Here is a 21,478-nt window from a genome sequence, read left to right on the forward strand (position 1 = left end):
AATAATTATGGCCGCTACCTTGCGCATGTGGAAAGCGACGGGTTCCGTCCACCCGTCAAAGAGCTTCAGGAAGAGGAGACCTTCGTGAGCCGGGATCTCATCGGCGTCGTTGATGACAAAAACGTCGTCCGGTCGGACTCCGACCACCCGGGACATACCGTTGCGTGTCAGGAAGGTGCGGAGGTAGTCGTCGGCAATCCAACCGTCCTGCCGCCCGCCCTCCGGGAAGTGGTCGAGGTACACATACAGGAGCTTGTGGCGGATGTAATCGTACGTACCGTTGAGGAGTAGCCGAAGAAAACTGCGGATGACGTTTTACGACAGTTAGAAGAAGTACTACCACTTGGTACCGCCATAGATCACAGGAAGTGTGCAACCGCAGTATTCATGGATCTGACAAAAGTCTTTGATACAATCAATCATGACATCCTAACAACTAAATTAGAAAGGTACGAAATAAGAGGATTTGTTCTGAAATTGGTCAAAAGCTACTTAGCTGACAGGAAGCAATACATACAGCTAGAAGAATACACATCTGCAAGTTCATATATTACGTGCGGAGTTCCCCAGGGGTCAATACTGGGGCCAAAACTGTTTGGATGAAACCACTGCTTTTTGTTCTGGAGGGAGTACAGACGAAATCATTAGAAAGGTCAGAGAAGAAATGGTCACACTAAAAAGATGGTTTGATGATAATAGATCAGGGGTCTCAAACACGCGGCCCGCGGGCCAAATGTGGCCCGCAGGACACTAGTTTTGAGGCTCCCGCCTTGATATGAAAGTTTAATGTTAGTGCAGCCCCGCGCAAGTTTGATATGGATGCTGTATGGTATCATGTACCCAGAAAAAATGATTACGTTTGATTAATGTTCATGTTAAAGGTTAAATAACTGTTAATAGTTATCCTCCCTATCCGTGTGGAAGTGGTAAGTTTTGGGCTATTTAAGTTTAAAGGAAATAACTTGAAGGCTACCATTTAGGTCGCTAGCTCTCTAGTTTGCGAGTTAGCATGTGTCTCAAGACCCTGCAGTTGCTTTGTTCATTTTAATCTGAAAAAAATAATTTATAACTAACTATATGTGGTTTAAGTTTTTATTATTTTATTAAAAACCATTACCATTACCTCAGAGGTCGTTTCTCTCCGTAAGCCGTAAAGTTGGATTCGCAAACAAGGAACAGGTCGACAGCTTGGGCGAGCTCATGAAAGCGAACGTGCAGCAGGTCGAATTCGTGATTAACGTTAATAGCGTTGATGACACGCCGTGGAGTCTCTCTGGGGGTCAGGCGCTCCTTAGTGGGCAGGTTGGAGTGGTAGACCATGGTGGGAACGCCGCAGTAGGGTCCGTGCCATCCTGGACGGCACACGCACTTCACCAGACGCTTGCCGCCTCTTGATCTCGTCTTGGGTTTGGGAAGGATAGACGGTTGTTGCTGGACCTCCAGAGGTTTACGATGTCCGGCCACCCCTGCGTGTACCCCGTCCCCGGCCACACCGCCCACTGCTCTGCCGGAGTTGTCCTTTTGGCTCAGCACCTCCGTGCCCTGCCTGAAGCAGAGCGCTCCGGCTTTGGTTCGTACGAAGTACGAGGTTTTGTCATCTTGCAGCTGGTGAGTGCGAGTGTGGAGATCTCCCATGGTTTCTGAGGAGTCTCCCAGTTGTTCCTTGAGGAATACTGCCGGGTGCTCCACTTCCGAGAAGGGGACTTGCAGGAGGTCAACGCCTGCAGGTCGGGCAAGGTGGGTGGGTTCCCGTGGTTGGAGGTGGTTTTCATCTCGCTGTGACATTGAATCAGAATATTCCAGGGATTATTTCCAAGCCGCACCTTCTCATCAAGAACCAATCACTGTTCAGATCTTACCTGACTTGGAATGTCTCCCCGCAGGCTCTCCTCTGGTTTCTCCCACGGGTGAGGGGGCGCCGGCTCCTCCCTCAGTCTCATCTCCAGTCCCGCTCTTCTGACGACGCCGCTCGACATCAACCCCGGCCCCAATTCTCCCACCACGCCCCCCACATCCCCTGCCCCTCTGCCTCTGGTTTTGGTGTCCGATGGGTGAAGAGCAAGCAGAGGCGGTGCCTCCTCGGGGGACGTGGGGCTGAGCGGGGTGGCGGCGATTCCCTTCTCTCTCCAGAAGAAGCCGGTGACCATGATGAAGGACTTGATGTTCGGGTAAGGGGCGGAGAGCTCGCGCAGGAGGGAGACGTAGTGGAGGGCCTTGTAGTAGTGCAGGAAAGAGATGACGCACAGGCCCACCGTGCACAGCAAGAACACCCTGTGCCGCCGCATTTTCATCCTGGAAAGACCAAACAGTTTCACTTTCACTTAATTCCCCTCATATCAACTAAAAATTGTCATGGTATGTAGTATTCTACGCTGGTCACTAGTTGTCAGTACTGTTACTGTCATTTTGGGTGAGACACACAAGCACCAGATTTGATCGCTGGGTTTTTAATTGCAGGTTTAAATGATCTCACAACAGTCACAATAATCCATAACACAAGTTACTGTTGGGGAAACTCTTATTATGTCTACTATTGCGGGTGAAAGGAGTGTAAAGGTGATATAGGGGTATTATTTTCTGTCTAGAGGACTCTAATCATTTTTAGAAGGTTGTAAACAGGTTTTCTAGTGCCACACTACAAATCTACGTATAAAAATATTGCATTGATAAATAAGGAATCCAACTTCGCAGACCTCACAGCTAGGAGACCCGGGTTCAATTCCACCCTCGGCCATCTCTAGGTTAATTGGTGACTCCAAATTGTCCATAGGTATGAATGTGAGTGTGAATGGTTGTTTGTCTATATGTGCCCTGTGATTGGCTGGCGACCAGTCCAGGGTGTACCCCGCCTCTTGCTCTAAGACAGCTGGGATAGGCTCCAGCACCCCCGCAACCCTCGTGAGGAAAAAGCGGTAGAAAATGAATGAATGAATGAATGAATGAATCCAACTTCTCAGACCTCACAGCTAGGAGACCCGGGTTCAATTCCACCCTCAGCCATCTCTGTGTGCAGTTTGCATGTTCTCCCCCTGCATGCGTGGGTTTTCTCCGAGTACTCCGGTTTCCTCCCACATTCCAAAAACATGCTAGGCTAATTGGCGACTTCAAATTGTCCATAGGTATGAATGTGAGTGAGTTTCACTTTCACTTTCACTTAATTCCCCTCATATTGACTAAAAATTTTCATGGTATGTAGTATTCTACGCTGGTCACTAGGTGTCAGTACTGTTACTGTCATGTTGGGTGAGACACACAAGCACCAGATTTGATCGCTGGGTTTTTATTGCAGGTTTAAATAAGGAATAAGGTATAAATAAGGAATCCAACTTTGCAGACCTCACAGCTAGGAGACCCGGGTTCAATTCCACCCTCGACAATCTCTGTGTGGAGTTTGCATGTTCTCCCTGTGGTGACTCCAAATTGTCCATAGGTATGAATGTGAGTGTGAATGGTTGTTTGTCTATATGTGCCCTGTGATTGGCTGGCCACCAGTCCAGGGTGTACCCCGCCTCTCGCCTGAAGAAGACAGCTGGGATAGGCTCCAGCACCCCCGCGACCCTTGTGAGGATAAGCGGTAGAAAATGAATGAATGAAGTAATCCAACTTGGCAATTACTACAGCGGCAAAACCCAGCAATCATATATACTCAATACAAAAATATAGTTTGCAATGTCCAAAACATGCAAACACATTGGAGGATGTGCAAGTAGCGATGAATATACTAGTACTAGCTTGGCGTAAACTCACCACAAAAGACATATGATGACCAGACAAAGTCGACAGGAAGCTGGGGGCTAAATACACACACTGATTGGACCAACAAGAAACACCTGGACTAGACACAAGTGGGAGATGCCAAGACACAAACCAGTACACAAAAACCAAATAAATAACCAAAGTGTGTTTTTTTTTTTGTTGAGAATGTTGCGTTATGTTGTTATGTTCATGGTGGCTGTGATGCAGCTGTACTCAGATCAACACACACACACACACACACACACACACTAAGTGAGCATCATGCAGCTGCAGTGCTGAATGACGAACTGCTTCCTCAATGTGCTTGCTTACAAATTTTGGTAGTCAATGATGGCGGGATGTTTTCATGCAATGCATGTTTTTTTCTATCATATGATTACACTTCCTTTTTGCCGTGTCTCCAAAAGGTGCGTACGCCCACCAACCTCAAAGTCGGCGTACCGGTGCACACACTTTCACACGAGTTTATCAGAGCTTTTCAATGATACCAAATGTGATGGGTGGGGCTTTGTTATCTTTGATTACATCATAAAAGAAAATGGCTTCCCTCATGGACGTGCATTTTATGGGAAGAGGTAAAGTAAGTGTATTCATTCATTTATTCTCCAGGTCGTGGGTATGCTGGAGCCTATCCCAGCTCTCTATTATACTTTTTATTCAACACATTTTGGCTTGTGGTTGGCATGACCAGTCCAGGGTGGACCCCGCCTCTTGTCCAAATACAGCTGGGATAGGCTCCAGCACCCCCGCGACCCAATTGAGGGTAGAAAATAGAAGAAGGGTAGTTGCCATGTTTTCTATAAGTCTCTTAAGAAAACATTGAATAATTTTAACTGTATTTGAGCCTAGTCTATGTGAACACATCACCAGCGTAGGTTGCCGTGGCCACGCGATGGTTGAGGACCGTCACTCTTATCAGGAGGTTCATTCTTCAAAATTCTCCTATTCTGAGCAGAATGTCTTCCTCTTCTTCTACCGGATTCACGGGTCAGCAGCTCGCTGAGTGAAATGTCAGGAGAAAGCCTGCGTGCTAAGCCATCCTAAATAATGCACACATGGAAGCATGTGTGTAGGACACAACATTAGGGAGACTAAATTCTTTTCATTGACGGTGTCAGCGAAGTATTCATGGAACAATGACTTCATTGTTATGCATCTTACTGAGAATACTTTGTCATATCCGGACATAGCCATGATGCTAACTTACAAGCATTGTCTCCTACTGTGTAGTGTGTACCTCCTTGCCTCTGTATTTTGGTAATGGTTTTATTTCATTTGAACATGCATCAGATTACAATTGAATGCATCACATAATCAGTTCACAGTTCCACATGTCCAAAAGGAGTAGGAAGAAGCAAAGCTTATTAAATCCTACCCCTCCATCTGGTACTTTTACAATCAGTAAATGTTACATTTGTTCACTTCATGCCTTCCTAATATAATTTAAGTTTTTTAATATTATTTAATATTATTTATTATTATTTAATATTATTAAATTAAATTAAATTAAATTAAATTTAGTCACGTACCGAAGTACGAGGTGATATGACCATCCAATGACATAATGGGTACCAAATGCTATGGCTTTTTAACGTAGTCCTAGTGTTTCAAATGTACTTCTTCCCTGAGATCATATTTCTCCTCTCTTGTAGAGAAGTATTGGATGACATTTTTAGCTAATTGGTTATTTTTAGCCTTATGCATTATTTTAGCTGTTTGAAGATGAAGAGAACTATATCAGCAAGTTGAAGTATTTGTGATTTTGGAAATAAGGAGTTGTTCTCTGTAGGCGGCATTATGAATTATCCTTACTGACCTTTTTTGCAGTGCATTTAGCGAGTGATTTTCTTACTATTGTCATTGTTTTGGTCACATTATTCAGTATTATTATAATTGCAGTCTTTGTTGCACCAGAGTGAGCCCTGCTGTTATGCCCCCCAAAAGCTCCCAAAACTATAGAAGTGTTTTTTCGCCCCAAAATATGTATATTTTTCGAAGGTGAGGCGCTCAGAGTAGAGTCACTGCATGGAGAGGAGCCGCTTGAGGGCATCTCGCCCGAACACCTCCCTGGTGAGGTGTTTCTTTTGTCATAAAGGCCTATATAAATAAACTAGACTTGACTTGTAGGCATGCCCCGGAACAGACTGAGGACATGCTGGAGGGATTATGTCTCACTGGGGACCAGGAAGTCTTGAGACTGCTGGCCTTGCGACCTGGCTAAGTGGAAGAAAATGGATGGATGGTTAAAAAACAACCCTCGTCCCTCGTCTTTTTTCTCCTTGGAATACAACATTTTATCGTTGTTAAACCATGCCAAAGTTTCAGATAATGAGCTTTGAGAATTAAATCCAGCTGGAATAGGTGCAGGTTGTGGAAGATCTAGAAAGCTTTGTGTGCGGGTTATGTTGTGTAGCTGCTCTATAGGAGTCCACAACTCAATACAAAGGCCCCAAAATTAGCATAACATTTTCCAACTTTCCTCTTGCGATGGTAACATATAACATCAACATCAACATACATGTTAAAACTTGATGCTACTACACGGTTATACTGTATACAAACATATCATAATTCATTATTATGACATTTTGTTAGAATATTCATTCATTCATTTTCTACTGCTTATCCTCACAAGGGCCACGGGGATGCTGGAGCCTATCCCAGCTGTCTTCTTTGGGTGAGATACCCTGGACTGGTGTCCAGCCAATCACAGGGCACATATAGACAAACAACATATAGACAAACAACCATTCACACTCACATTCATACCTACGGACAATTTGGAGTCGCCAATTAACCTAGCATGTTTTTGGAATGTGGGAGGAAAACTGAGTAACCGGAGAAAACCCACGCATGCACGGGAAGAACATGCAAACTCCACACAGAGATGGCCGAGCAGGGTATCGAACCCGGGTCTCCTAGCTGTGAGGCCTACGCGCTAACCACTCAACTCCCGTGCAGCCCCTGAAAAGAAACATTCATTCATTTTCTACCGCTTATCCTCACGAGGGTCGCGGGGGTGCTGGAGCCTATCCCAGCTGTCATCAGGTGAGAGGCGGGGTACACCCTGGACTGGTGGCCAGCCAATCACAGGGCACATATAGACAAACAACCATTCACACTCACATTCATACCTATGGACAATTTGGAGTCGCCAATTAACCTAGCATGTTTTTTGGTTGTTAGAATATACATTAAAATATTAAATTTCCCGTCCTGTGGAAATTCCAGCAGGTGGCGCTGCAGCGAGTGTGCATGAGAGAAGCGTGCAAGGGAAGCAAGTGCGTGAACTTGTGGCCGGAGGGCAGGAATGAGGATGGAGCGCAAACACCTCATCCATAATTCATCCACCGCCAGCCGCCCGTCACGTTCCTCTGCTCTTTGCTGTCGGCGCTCAGGGTGCAGACACCACTTCCTTCCACTCCATCCATCTTCATCCACCTCGAGACCCCGCCCCGCCCCGCCCCACAGAGGATGCTGCTAGAAGATGCTTTGACTCATCTCTGATGGAGAGATGAGAAGTGTCGGTCCAACTTCCTATCACTACAGTGTGTGTGTGTGTTTGGAGAGGCCAGCTTGCTGCTGAATTGGTATTTTCACCTTCCTCCATGACACACATTCACATCATATGAATGAAGGTTGTCATTGTGAGAAGGACCGCTCGTGTGTGGGAGTATTTCCCAGCTTCAAAAGGTGATAAAAAAACAGCGAAACTTGGTGGAATCTCATGAATGAAAGCTAGCAGGGGTTAGCTTAGTTTAGCACGCTCGAGTGGTTGAATGTGTACGACCATATTTTCACATTTTCAGGTTCTGCGTGGAAAAAAAAACCAAGAAGCACATTTATTTTTGAACACAGCTCGTCTTAGATCAGGGGTCTCAAACTCAATTTACCTGGGGGGCCACTGGAGCTAGGGTCTGGGCAAGGCTGGGCCGCATCAGGTTTTGCAAAAAAAAAAAAAAAAAACGCATTTATTAAAAACAGAAAAATATACAAACTTTTTCAGTGCTTTGGTTCCGATTTTCTACAATAAAAGCTCTGATAAAACATTCCACTGTTCTCAAATATCTTTATTTTTCTGCACAAAATAAGATGAAAAATAAATAAACAAATCAAGAATAAAGAAAATCAATCAGTAATAAATAAATATAATAATAATAATAATAAAACAGCAAATAATAAAAACTTAAGAAACCACATATAGTTGGTGGGTAGACAAATTATTTTTTTCAGATTAAAATGAACAAAGCATTATTAGAGCCCTGTAGACATGACAAAACACGACTATAGTCACGTTTATACTCTTTTTATTTACAACATATTGCGCAACTGCAGGGTCTTGAGACACATGCTAACTCGCAAACTAGAGAGCTAGCGACCTAAACGGTAGCCTTCAAGTTATTTCCTTTAAACTTAAATAGCCAAAAACCTACCACTTCCACACAGAGAGGGAGGATAACTATTAACAGTTATTTAACCTTTAACATGAACATTAATCAAACGTAATAATTTTTTCTGGGTACATGATACCATACAGCATCCATATCAAACTTGAGCGGGCCGCACTAACATTAAACTTTCATATCAAGGCTGGGGGCCTCAAACTAGTGTCCTGCAGGCCACATTTGGCCCGCGGGCCGCGTGTTTGAGACCCCTGTCTTAGACGTAAATAGACATTCTCCACATACACGGAACACACTACCATGACCGTTCTTCAAAATAAGAGCACCGTTTGCCCCATGTCTGTGTAAACAAAACAAGCATGTCATAAAAAATATGTATCTTCCACATATAATAGCTCGAGAATAAATGTGTTTTCATGTGATAACTTTACATTTTTATGCCTTTCCCATCATGTGTGTTTCTCCTTCCTCACTTTGTGGACGTTTTCATGGTATTAAAATTGCTCTCAGCCTAATCCATTGGTGAGGAGTTGCATCAGCACCTCCTTCAGCCTTTTGCGCAAAACACACGTAAAAAAACGTATAAATATATGATTGGAATGGGGCGTTTGGGTTTATAGAAATATTCTGTATGACTACATTTTTGGTACCGAATGAGTTCATCACGCAGATTAAAAAGGAAAACGAACTGGATCATTTTGCCATGGATTCATATTGAAATATCGATACTTCTCATACCAGCTCTTCAAGCTCTAAAAGCGATTCTCAAATCAAAATATCGATACTTCCCACACTACAAACATCTGAGCTCATGTTCGTCAACGTCCTCAGAGAGTGAGGCGCTCCCTTTCTCCAGTTGAGAGCCTCCAAAAAAAGCTTCTGGCACATTCCTCAATTCACACTGACTATTTTACGTCAACTCAATGCATGTGTGTATGTGTGTGTGTGTGTGTGTGTGTGCGTGCGTCACAATTAAAGCGATGGCGAGGACACACAAAGAAAAGGAATGTGGGAAAAAGGGAGGCGTCACATGACCTTCATTTCTGTCCTATTTTAGTCAGGAGGACAGTCTATTGTCTCTTATGAATTAACAGGCTGAATATTATTCAGGGATGCTGTGATGTTGATCATCTTGATAAGGACGCCTGCAGTTTCAATGACACATTTTTTCAAAACAACGTTAAACTCGTCCCGCATCAGAAGATTACAACGATTTCTGTACTTGATGCTATCTTGCCAAGTGCTAACATGCTAACTGTTAGCATGTTAGTTTGTCTAAATGCAAATATGCACGTAGTATGGTGTATGGATATGATAGAACTGCCTTGGCACATTCGGTACTTTGTGTCTTGCTAGGTGCCACCATGATGTTAGCATGCTAATTGTTAACATGTTAGCATTTAAGGCGAATATAGACATGGCATGATGCAGGGACATTGTAGGACGGCCTTGGCCCTTTGCTATAGAGTGCTATCTCGCTATGTGCTAGCATGGTAACAGTTAGCATGTTAGCTAACAGTTAGCATGTTAGTAGGGGGGCATCATGCCAGGACTAGAGGAAGTTCAGCCTGGTCCGGATGGACTTGTGATGCTATGTTGATGCTATCTTGTTAAGTACTAACATGCTAACTGTTAGCATGTTAGTTTGTCTAAATGCAAATACGCACGTAGTATGATGTATGGATACGATAGAACTGCCTTGGCACATTCGGTACTTATGTGCTGTCTTGCTAGGTGTCACCATGCTAATTGTTAGCATGTTAGCATTTTAGGCAAATATAGACATGACATGATGCAGGGCCATTGTAGCCTTGGCACTTTGCTATAGAGTGCTATCTTGCTATGTGCTAGCATGTAACAGTTAGCATGTTAGCTTTTTTGCGCCATGTGAACGCAGGCCAGTGGCGGGGGGCACCATGCCAGGACTGGAGGAAGTCCAGCCTGGACTGGTGCCAGAACTTGTTTGTCTTTATGAGCAAAGATTGGGCATCGACAAGGAATGAGAAGAGAAGAAAGTAGAGTATAAACCTGGAAGTAAGACCCTAGCATCCTGCTCATTTCCTGCGATTTTGCTTTGCTTACGATTTTCATTTGGCAAACTATCCTCATTTCCTGGATCTTTTTTGTTCCAATCAAGCAAGTGTGGGATCAGCCAATCTCCCCCAGGAAAGAAAAAACAAAGACATGGGAAGTGGAAGTTAGAGAAGAGGTCCTGGAATGCATCGCATGAGTTTGCATGATTGCGGACCACGACGGGTCACCTGACGACACCAGACACAAGACAACGCCGTCCATTGTCCATTTCACTCACTGCGTCTTTGTCTTTTACGCTGAAAGCTGGCTTGAGGACACAGCAGCACATACCTGAGCCCAGCTCTCATTACACCGTGCCGCTTCACCAGTGTCAGTGAACGCATCACTCAGCTTCTAAAATGCTGCATTATGCCCCTGAAACAGAAAAGACTGCAGAGCTTCACGCATGCTCCATTAAGCTGATGGACAAAACATCTCTCTAAGTCGCCCAGCCTACAAAATAAAAGCCTCTTTCACACACAGACGCCAGCTCGCAGCCGTCACAAAATATTCAACATTTAGTCAGCATGGAGCAGCGCTGGGATGCCCAAAGCGCCGTCCGTAAGAATAAAGTATGAATATAAGTATGAATTTACGAGAATAAAATAAAATAAATACATTTATAACTTATTCTCGTAAATGTGTGAGAAAAAAAGTCTTAATATTACCAGAATAGTCATAAATTTACAATAAAAAATAAGTATATTTAATAATGTCGTAAATTTAAGAGAATACATGAAATAAGTACATTTACATTTAAGATAAAAATGTCGTAAATTTAAGAGAATACATAAAATAAGTATATTTACATTTACGATAATGTCGTAAATTTAAGAGAATACATAAAATAAGTACATTTACAATAACAATGTCGTAAATTTAAAAGAATAAATAAAATACATACTTTTTTTGTCATGAATGCACAAGAAAAAAAACATTGTAATGTTTACTGAGTTGTGAATTTACACAAAAAAGATGCATGTTTACGAGAATAAATCCACTTAAAAAAATTAATTGACAACTTTTTTCTCATAAATATATGACGTAAAAAAAAAAGACGTAAATTCATGAGAATGAAAAAACGTCAAACGGCGATGTAGTCCATCTGCTGCTGATTCATTTGCATGCATGCAGCATCTGACACCGTGTGTACCACAGTAGCGCCGTCAGGAGACAACAGGGCCTGTGTTTGTACCACACACACACGCACACTGTCTATGTGTGTGTGTGTGTGTGTGTGTGTGTGTGGTGTGTGAGTGTGTGTCCAACAAAAGGTCTAAATGATTTTACCATGTAGGCTGCAGCTTTGGCCAACATCGGATTAGTTGTAGCGCTGGAAATAATGTGTACTTCCTCTGTGTGGACATGTTTGGAAGAGGATAGCACAGTGTGTGTGTGTTTGTGTGTGTATAACTATAGGGAACAAGACTGCTGCTGATTTGGGTACAGTGCTTCTCATTGTGTGTGTGTGTGTGTGTGTGTGTGTGTGTGTGTGTGTGTGTGTGTGTGTGTGAAGTCAAGCTCCAGCCCAGTCACTCAACACTGTAAATGTGTGTGTGTGTGTGTGTTTGGCAGTCTTGCAAAAAACATTTCACAATAAAAGCACACAAAATGGTGTTTGTGGAGGAACACATCCAGTCCCAGTGCAGCATATGCAGGGTATACAGGGTATATAGGGTATACAGGGTATGCTCATTATGACTGAAAGGCTTAAGCAGACGTCCACAAGCATGGTGGACTGCTTTTCCCTTCAGGGGTCGCCACAGCAAACCAATCTCCTCCATCCAACCTTGTCTTCTGCAGCCATCTCTCTCACACCAACTACCCTCATGTCTTCTTTCACTACATCCATAAACCTCCTCTTTGGTCTTCCTCTATGCCTCCTACCTGGCAGCTCTAAACGCAGCATCCTTTTACCAATATAGTCACTATCTCTCCTCTGGACATGTCCCAACCATCTCAGTCTGGCCTCTCTGACTTCTATCTCCAAGGTCTCTAACATGTAATGGCCCTCTGATGTACTCGTTCCTGATCCTATCCATCCTGGTCACTCCCGATGTGAACCTCAGCATCCTCATCACTGCTACCTTCAGTTCTGCTTCCTGTCTTCTCTTCTCTCGAGACCAAACAACATCGCTGGTCTCACCACAGTTTTGTATAGCTTATCCACCTCAGCGGTGGACCGCTTCTGTTGACATTGCAAATAAAAATATTTTTTGATTTTTTTTTTCCAAAAAGTTGGAAAAAATAGAAATGATTAAAATCACCTTTGACTACATAAAAATATTGTTTCCATATTGAAAAAGTAATCCATCAGTGACTATTATATTTGACATACTATATTTGACCTCCTGGATGCCTTACTGGGGAGGTGTTCAAGGCATGCCCGACCGGTAGGAGGCCTCCGGGAAGACCCAGAACTCTGTTAAAATGTTAAAATACAATGTTAGCATTTTAGCATCACATGGCATTATTCACAATGTGGATTTGTAGTTATGATAGATAGGAATTCTGTCAAATCTGTCCAGATTCCAAATGCTACAACCTCAGTGGTGCTTGAGGTTAGCAGTTCCAGTTGTATCCAGCTAGCAACATTTAGCATCTGGCAAGTTCGCTGAACTGAAGGCCTGTAATGCATGTTGAGGTGATGCACGTGTGGTGGTTTGAAAAACTTAAGAGGCTTATTTTACAACAATGTCAAGCAGGCTTCGCTACACATGCTCAAATAAAGCTCTGCCAAGAACCCATCAGTCAGCTACAGATGTGGGAGTTGTTGTTGTCGGGTTTGAGGGAGCCGTGATGACATGAAAGCAAACACGTTGTCTTTCATGAGTGACAGTGGACACCAAGCACGCACGCACGTGACCTACAAAAACACACATGGTGGCTCTTTGGTCTTTCCTTCCAGTCTCGCTGCTGCTAAATGAAAGCTGGGAGGGCAGAAGGAGGACACGACAATCCTGTTGCTTCACATCCACACGACAAGTTTTCAACATTTCTTGTTAGTAATCGCAGAGGAAACCCAAAAGCGTCCCAAAGGGTGAGAATTCCTGGAATGTTTGAGCTGCAAAAAAAGCAGAGTGGGGCGGCTGTGCCATATGTTCCTGGATAATTGAGAAAAAGTCCAGCACATGCTTCTAATTTGGGAAGAATCTCCTTTTCCACGAATGTTTCTGCCTACCAAAGATCACAAGTGCTGCTCTGCATATTTCACATACGGCCGAACTCACATGCATTTTATTTGGGGGGGTAAGGAAGAGAAGAAACGCCCCCCCATAGCGCACATACCACACCCCAGGCCCACGCCACCGCTGGCCATGCTAGCTGAAGCTAATTAGCATAAGGATGAGTATTACTCCACAAATGTAAGCTCACTTTTGAAAAGAACATGGCAGTCAAACACAAATAAAAAGAAAACACAGAAAACACATTGTGATGTGTAGTGTTGTACACCGGTCACTAGGTGGCGGTAATGCTACACAACAGGCACAATTATAATAAATCCAATTTGTATTATTCATTCATTCATTCATTTTCTACTGCTTTTTTCTCACGAGGGTCGCGGGGGTGCTGGAGCCTATCCCAGCTGTCTTTGGGCGAGAGGCGAGGTACACCCTGGACTGGTGGCCAGCCAATCACAGGGCACATATCGACAAACAACCATTCACACTCACATTCATACCTATGGACAATTTGGAGTCGCTAACTAACCTAGCATGTTTTCGGAATGTGGGAGGAAACCGGAGTACCCGGAGAAAAATCATGCATGCACGGGGAGAACATGTAAACGCCACACAGAGATGGCCGAGGGTGGAATTGAACCCTGGTCTCCTAGCTGTGAGGTCTGCGTGCTAACCACTCGACCGCCGTGCCCAATTTGTATTATTTATTAATTTATTTCATACAAATGAATTCGGAATTATTAATACAATTATTGTTCTAAGATAGGCTGCGTGGTTGTCGAGTGGTTAGCGCGCAGGCCTCGCAGCCAGGAGACCCGAGTTCAATTCCACCCTCGGCCATCTTTGTGTGGAGTTTGCATGTTCTCCGGGGATTACGGCTTCCCCCCACATGAATGTGAGTGTGAATGGTTGTTTGTCTATATGTGCCCTGTGATTGGCTGGCCACCAGTCCAGGGTGTACGCCGCCTCTCGCCCCAAGAAGACAGCTGGGATAGGCTCCAGCACCCCTGCAAACCTTGTGAGGATAAGCGGTAGAAAATGAATGAATGTTCTAAGATATAGATATATATAAAACTATACAAAGTGAAAAAGAAAATAGTAATATAATAGGCCATTATGCTGTACATAAATATGGTTTTAGCAATAGACCCCCCCCCCCACATGTGGAAAGGAGTTGCTGCATTCAATATTAAGTACTTTCTACAGCGAGATGGAATGGGTTGCTGATGGTGAACGTGTCCCATCAATCAATCGATTAGATAACACTAAAATTAGGTTGAGATGAAGGCGAGGCGTCCATGGAGACTAAAGGTGATCTCGTCCAATGGCGGGTGGGCGAGAAAGCAGCAGCAGACGAGGGGCTTTCCCGGACAAAATGAGGTGAAGTACAGTGGCCACTTGAGGCAGCGTGTGCATGTGTGTGTGTGTGTGTGTGTGCGCTGGGACACTTTCCCAGATGAGATTGTGTGTTGCGGGATAATCCTGATGAAAATGTCCTTCCTCCTCCTCCTCCTCCTGCTTGCATTCCATGCATCCATAAACACTCGCTCGCTCGTCTTGCGCTTCCTGCCACCGCAGAGAGAGACCGATAAACCTGACCCGGGTCCTTCATGGAATATTCTACAGATTTCCACCGTGGCCAAAACGGTTGGGCTTGTAGTTTGTTCCAGTAGGTCATGGGTCTCAAACTTGCGGCTCGTGAGCCAAATGCGGCCCACACGATGCTAGTTTGAGGCCCCCGCCTTGATTTTTTAATTTTTTTTATGTCAGTGCGTCCCACGCGACTTTGATATGGATGCCAAAAATGACAGCACAAGTGACGCCATTTTGCCATGCCTATACCATGATACAGTCTGGAAGCCGGTTCCAACGCTTCTTACCGGGAGGACCTGCTAGCTCGGGTTAGCTAACTCCAGGCGCTTTATTTCAGCTGCTAAGCTATTTGTTTTGTCCAAATCAATAAATAAGACACTGTCTTATTTATTGGCTTAACGCTGGGAAAAAAATGCAGGAAATTATTTGTAAATAAAAAAAAAAAATTGTTTTTTTTAAACCCTGATGCGGCCCAACCTCACCCAGACCTTAGCTCCAGTATTCCCCAGGTAAATTGAGTTTGAGACCCCTGCAGTAGGTAAAGGCCCAAAGTCCCGCAGATGCAGAGGGTTCATGCGTGGCTAATACGAGAGGCCGAGCATCATCTGTCAGTTTGCTTGTAAATGGCGCTGAAGGCTCACGGAAACAAGCAAGGACGTGTGTGGGGGGTAGGGGGTGACCTTCAGTTGAACTGGCATTGACGAGAAGCAACCTGCAGTGTCACATGACCTCCCCACAATGCATGGTCAGCTATCTGACCCCATCCCTGGCGTTCATGTACACACCAACACCGGAACATCGGAAGGGGACTATCGCTTGTTTACACGTCTCACGTACACCCCTCCTCTGGTCGTTCACATGACCAAAAAAAGTATCCAGGAAGTGACGTACATGCGGCGTCAAACGCAGGACGTCAAATGTTTCCGTGTGTTTACGGAAGAAAAGATGGCTGCAGCGTGTGCTCTCGTGCTGTGCAGTACCACTGATTTCATTTCAATTTGGTCATTTGGTACATGGACTGCGCCGAGATGGGCGTGGCGGCGCACCGGGGGAGGTGTTCACATTTTCAGCGTGGCGCAGCGACAAATTCCTGACAAAAGCTCGCCAGCTCCGCCAATTTCAAGGATTTTTGCGCAACGGGAGTCAGTATTTTCTCAACCGAAATGCATGAGTGCTGCAGTTTACTGAGGATAAACACCGATGCCAAGGATGCTAGAAATTCACTTATGGTGGTGCTGCCACAAAGGAGGGATTCACGTATGCTAGTAAGAACGAGGCTGTAGTTGTTTGGACAAGCCTGATGTTTGGCTGCTAAAGAATCACAGGTATTATGCATTGTTTTGTTCGGAACTCACACACACACACTCACACAGCAGCAATGTAGTGACATCAATGAAACATTGCGGGTGGGAAAGCTTGGCCTGGTAAGTAAGGTGACACTTGAGAGTGGGGTGGGTGGGTAGGGGGTGCACCCATGGGTGGTGGCGGGGGTGCTGAGGAAAGGACAGAGCACTTTCTATTTCGGCTCCGCTTAAACTGGGCCGTGCTGTCTGACAGGAGGCATTGGGGGGGGCGAGCGAGGGGAGGCCTTATTTAGAGAAGCGGAGCTGGATGGGAGGGGGTGCGGGGGGGTTATAAGGAGTGGACCAAGCCACAGAATAAGAGGTTGGTGTCCAACAAAGACGTTCCATTAATGGCATCACATGACTATACAACCCAACACGTGTGAAAAGCAGTAGGAAGAAGCAGAGCTAATTCCGGGGCTGTCCACATGGGATTGTTTTTGCTTCGAAAGGGCAAAGTATTTTATGGTTACGTCCTTTCATCTACATAGAAATGGCCTTCTGGGTGCCCTGAAATGCTATGTTAAAAAAAAAATGATGATTATGGATGATTACTTCTTATATACATCATGAATCTTCTTATATACATCATGAATCCCATCTGGGAAAGACAAGGATCAGGTTTTACCCAAGTAGTACACATCTTTTGTTTCAAAAAATGTGAAAAACAAACACCAAAATAGCAACCTAGCTAGACAGACTAGACACAGCGCAGTGAAGAGTAGCTGGAGGATGGACACAGCCAGACTGGGAAGACCACAACAACATTTCCTTGGCCACGGTACGATGGCACACGGATACACGAAGCAACGCCGGGGCAGACGGCCCTCGTCACGAGACAAACTGGATGTCCTGCCGCTCCTCACCCAAACGATGAACGGTAAACGCCCCCCCCCCCACCCCCCCCACACCCCCTGTGGAGCCAGAGGAGAAAAACAGCAGCTTTCATGTATTTTTATGTTCCAGCCTCCAAGGTGAGCGGGAGGGCAAAACAACAGGAAGTACATGTTTGCAAACGCCATGCATTTTCTTCCCCGCGCTGCTTTCGCTACGTGGATGGGCTGGTGTGTGTTTGTATAAACTCCATGGGAAACTGTAGAAACATGTGTCAAAAAAATGGAAAGAGATGTCTTTTTCTCTCCAGGAACAGTGGAAGCACAGCCAGCATCCTGGTATGTGTGTGTGTGTGTGTGTGTGTGTGTGTGTGTGTGTGAGGCACAGCTTAACTTCCACAGCAGCAGGATGTGATGCACTGTGTGTGTGTGAGGCTAGCTTAGCATCCTATAGCCGACCCACAGAAATCATGGACTAATACTGAATGTATTTCTATTACAGCACAAAGTTCACTCGATGGGGTTTTTGTTTAGTTGTCAAAAATGTGCTGCAGTGCCCCGAAGTAAATAAATGTAGATAAGATATGATCGGGACAAGCGTGGTCGTCTTCCCTGCGGCAGCATCACGCTACACTAAGCTGTGTCTAGTAATTACCTTGCCCGTCAGCCGGCCGGCGGGGCTTAAAAACGCATCTTTGTGTGGCCGACTCGCAGCATGAAGGCCAAAGGCGGTTCAGGAAGCGTGGCTTGCAGTCGGGTCAAATATGGCCCCCCGCGTCACACGATGGAGGGGGAGGGGGTGGGTGGGTTGCTGAAGCCACGCTCACACCTGCTGCTGTGAAGCCTGCCAACGCACACTAGAGGGGGGACTGGCTGGGACCTGGGTGGGTGGGGGTGACTGATCTGACCCACTTTTTTGTGACTGTGCCTGAGCTGGACCCAAAGTCCAGCCTCCAAGACTTTTTGACTCCAAGACTCCAAGATCTCAGAAAAGATCAACGGTCTGCTTGGGTGGTGCTGTCTCTTTCAACGCTCACTCACCTCTCACAACAACAACTCTATTCATGTTTGCTCCTGAGCAAGGCACTTTAGCAGAGCCATCCTCAAGTGGCATTCAGGGCCATATCAGACTGGCTCCTCCCCATCTGGAGCTTTGGATCAATACCTGAACCCAAAGAAAGACCTGGGGAGAGCCAGACCTCCTCTCATGGGAAATTAGGAGGCTGCTGCGAGGGGCGTGGGGTCGGGGGCTTGGGTGTCAGGTGCTCCTCCAGCTGTTTGGGAGGGAAAATGGATGACCGTTTCTATTAATAGCGTGCATGAGCAACACCTATGGCAATAATAGGACTGTCAAACTGTACTCATTTAAACTCTACTAAATACTTCTTTATACACTGGTGTAATAGTTCCACATCCAAGCCCTGCTGTGTGTGTCACTAAGCTAACATTGTCATGTGATGCTAAAGTGCTAACATTACATTTTAGCATCATGCTAGGCTAGCCTAGTCGCTGACGAAAACAAAACAATCCAACATACAGCTCCCATGTCTGTCGCTGACTGACAAATACAGCTGGCAGTGCTTTATTTTAAGCTGTGTAGCGAAGCCTGCTTTAGGTCGTTGTTAAATGAGCCTCCACAGTGGTGCACAACATCCGAGTTCAAACCCCCCCCAAACGTGCGTACAATATATCTGAATGTGCGTTGGCTGTACTAATTACGCATGTGGGGTGCACATATGGCACACAAGGGGGCACACACTAGCCCAGGGGGGGCTTGGAGGTGATCTCAAATCCACGAGAAAGAAGGTTTTCCCTTCTGCAAACTGAACGACAAGCCTTTAAAAGCATCTTCCCTCAGAAGTTTGAGCAAACACACGACAGAGACAATATATTTTTATCCCGCTAGGTACTGTTAGAACATCACTAAAAAGTCCCTTTTGAACGACAGGCGACCTTTAAAGATGTGAAAATGTTACTTCAAACTTTGCTTGAGCAACTGAAATTGTTTATGCTGGCCACAGTTTGACCCTGGAACAGAGTATTTTGATTAACAACAAGAAAAAATGTAGCATCAAAATCATTCGGCGTCCCTTAGGAGAGGCACCACTGTAAACAGAGGTACTGCACCATGTGGGGGCGCACAAGAGCAGTTTGAGGGTTCTATGTCCTGCTCAAGGGCACTTCAACCAACATTCAGGAAGCTAAAAACCATTTCCATCCTTCCCCAATTTGCTTTGCAGGGCAAACCCTGAGAGACAGCATGGCTGCTGTTGGAGCATCATTGTGGAAAGATCCAGAAGCCTGACGAGGCCATCTGTGTTCTTACGATGAGCAGCAACTTCATCCAGCATCACACACGCACAGGTCTCCTCTTACCCATCTGTGCTTGTGTCGGATGTCTTTCAGTGCTTCATGGTGGATGAGAGCCCTGCTGGTCCGAGTCTAGTCCGCTGGAGCCGCCGTGTCGTCGCATCGGTGATGCCGGAGGCGCTAAGCCGGGAGGGAGGACCTGGCTGGCGGCTAGAGATGGTGCTAGCGGTGGTGGAGGTGGTGATGATGATGATGGCGATGATGGCCTTTCTCCCTCGTTTTGACTCCACGGTCATTCGAAAGAAAAACCCGGATTATGATGATGGTTCCAGAATCGATGGCGACGGTTTGTTGGAATAACGTTCAGAGGAGACGAGAGGCGCGGATCATCGTCGCAGAGAGAGAGAGAGAGAGAGTGGGGGAGAGAGAGGACGTTGATCGAGGGATGAGGCGGGACGTGGGGGGTGGCTACGCGGGGGTGTTGATCGCCGCCGTCCGCCGTCAAATTCGCCGATCCTGTGTCGTGTTTCCCAGCCCCCCTCCTCGTCGTCTTCGTGGTTGTCTTCTTCTGGCTTTCTTCCCTTCCTTCCGTCCTGCGGCCGGCGTGACGCCCTTTCCGCTCCAGGGGAAAAACAAGATATCAACCCGCCCCCCCGCTCTCTCTTCCTTCCTCTTCTTCACTCCCGTTTCATCACCCCCCTACCCCCCCCCCCTTGAACGGGCAGGTTGGAAGGAGGAGTGCGGAGGGAGCAAGTGGGGGGGGGGGGGGGTACACACACGAAGACAGCGAGTGGAGGGAGGAGCCGCGGTGGACCGCCCCGCCTCCCCGTCATGCTGCCGCGGACACGTGGGGGGTAAGGGAGGGGGGGCACCGAGTGCGGATAGGAGGACGTGTGTGGAGTGGGGGTCTGCATAAGGGAGGAAATATGAGAGGGAGGGGGGTGGGGGTTTGGCGGGAGAAGGGTTTGTAATGAACTTGTGAGGAGGCTCATGCAGTTATTTGTCCTGCATAATATGAGACCCCCCCCACCACCACCACCACCCCCTCCCCAAACCTACGAGGCTGTCCCTTCTTTCTGCCCCCATAAACATTCAAGCTGGGTGCCTGCTGCTCGGCCATGTGCACCGGAGCCCCCCCCCAAGCGGGCTGCACACCAGGAATAAAAAGGCAAGGAATGAAGGGAACGCCGCTCCATGCTATTTTTTAACTTTTTACCTCCTGTAGGGTGAACAATGTGGGGGGGGGGGGGGGGGGGGGGGGGGCACCGCAACCACGGATGCTTGACCGGGCGTCTTAAGCACTGCACTGGACTTCACCTTGAGAAGCCCAGGCTTTTGGCTCAAACCCTGTAGGACAGGAAGTGGTCAAGTCTGGAATTATACGTCTATAAACAGCCATCCTTCCGGGGCGCAGGATATAGAAGATCTGCTTCCTGGAACATCTCTCCAAAAGCCCTCGCAAGATGCTCTCTCAACTAAAAGCTACGATGAGACAATTTTGTTATTCAGGAGGTCTTGGTGTTGTGGAACCGTCGGGAACGTCACGATTGTGGGGGAGCAGAAGCAGCTGTCTTTGGCCTGCTTGGGAATTGTGACCACAATGCGACCGCTTAGTGGAGAGGTACGGGCGGTCAAGTCAGGGTATCAAGTGCAGGGGATCTTACCTGGTGCTCGCTGAGGTTCATCAGCGGCATGGCCATCAGGGAACTGGTGGTGTATTGATTAATAGGCTACACAGCAAATTGATGGACACTGCAGTGAAAACTGAATCAGCGGCCACCTTTCGGGCGTCCTATCAGACAGGAAAACAATGGTGTAAATCAGCACACAGGAGTTACGGGCACGGTGGGAAGACAAACTTAATGAGCCAAACAATAATTCACCACGGGAGCTTGAACCATGAGGCTGCGTTACATCCTCCCTTGGTGCTGACAGTCCTCTCCCAAGACAACATTAGCGTTTGGGAATGATGCTGTGTATGAAGG

The 21,478-nt window shown here is 46.2% G+C and overlaps 1 protein-coding gene across 2 annotated transcripts in view; it reads right to left on the bottom strand.

Moving 5' to 3' along the window:
- mgat3b (beta-1,4-mannosyl-glycoprotein 4-beta-N-acetylglucosaminyltransferase b) overlaps positions 1–20,192 on the bottom strand; it is a 27,436-nt gene extending 7,244 nt beyond the window's left edge. Inside the window, exons 1-4 of one of the 2 annotated variants that reach the window (XM_058072151.1) lie at positions 3,748–4,378; positions 1,860–2,292; positions 1,124–1,776; positions 19–301 (exon numbers count right to left, since the gene is read on the bottom strand). In XM_058072151.1, the coding sequence (XP_057928134.1) occupies positions 19–301; positions 1,124–1,776; positions 1,860–2,291 (1,368 nt within the window). In that variant the 5' untranslated portion in view covers position 2,292; positions 3,748–4,378. Of the gene's footprint in view, positions 1–18; positions 302–1,123; positions 1,777–1,859; positions 2,293–3,747; positions 4,379–19,559 lie in introns of those variants that run through there. The other variant, XM_058072150.1, reaches the window with a different exon arrangement.
- Between the last annotated feature and the right edge of the window lie 1,286 nt (positions 20,193–21,478).

The sequence above is a fragment of the Doryrhamphus excisus genome, chromosome 1, assembly GCF_030265055.1.
Source record: "Doryrhamphus excisus isolate RoL2022-K1 chromosome 1, RoL_Dexc_1.0, whole genome shotgun sequence".
NCBI lineage: Eukaryota > Metazoa > Chordata > Actinopteri > Syngnathiformes > Syngnathidae > Doryrhamphus > Doryrhamphus excisus.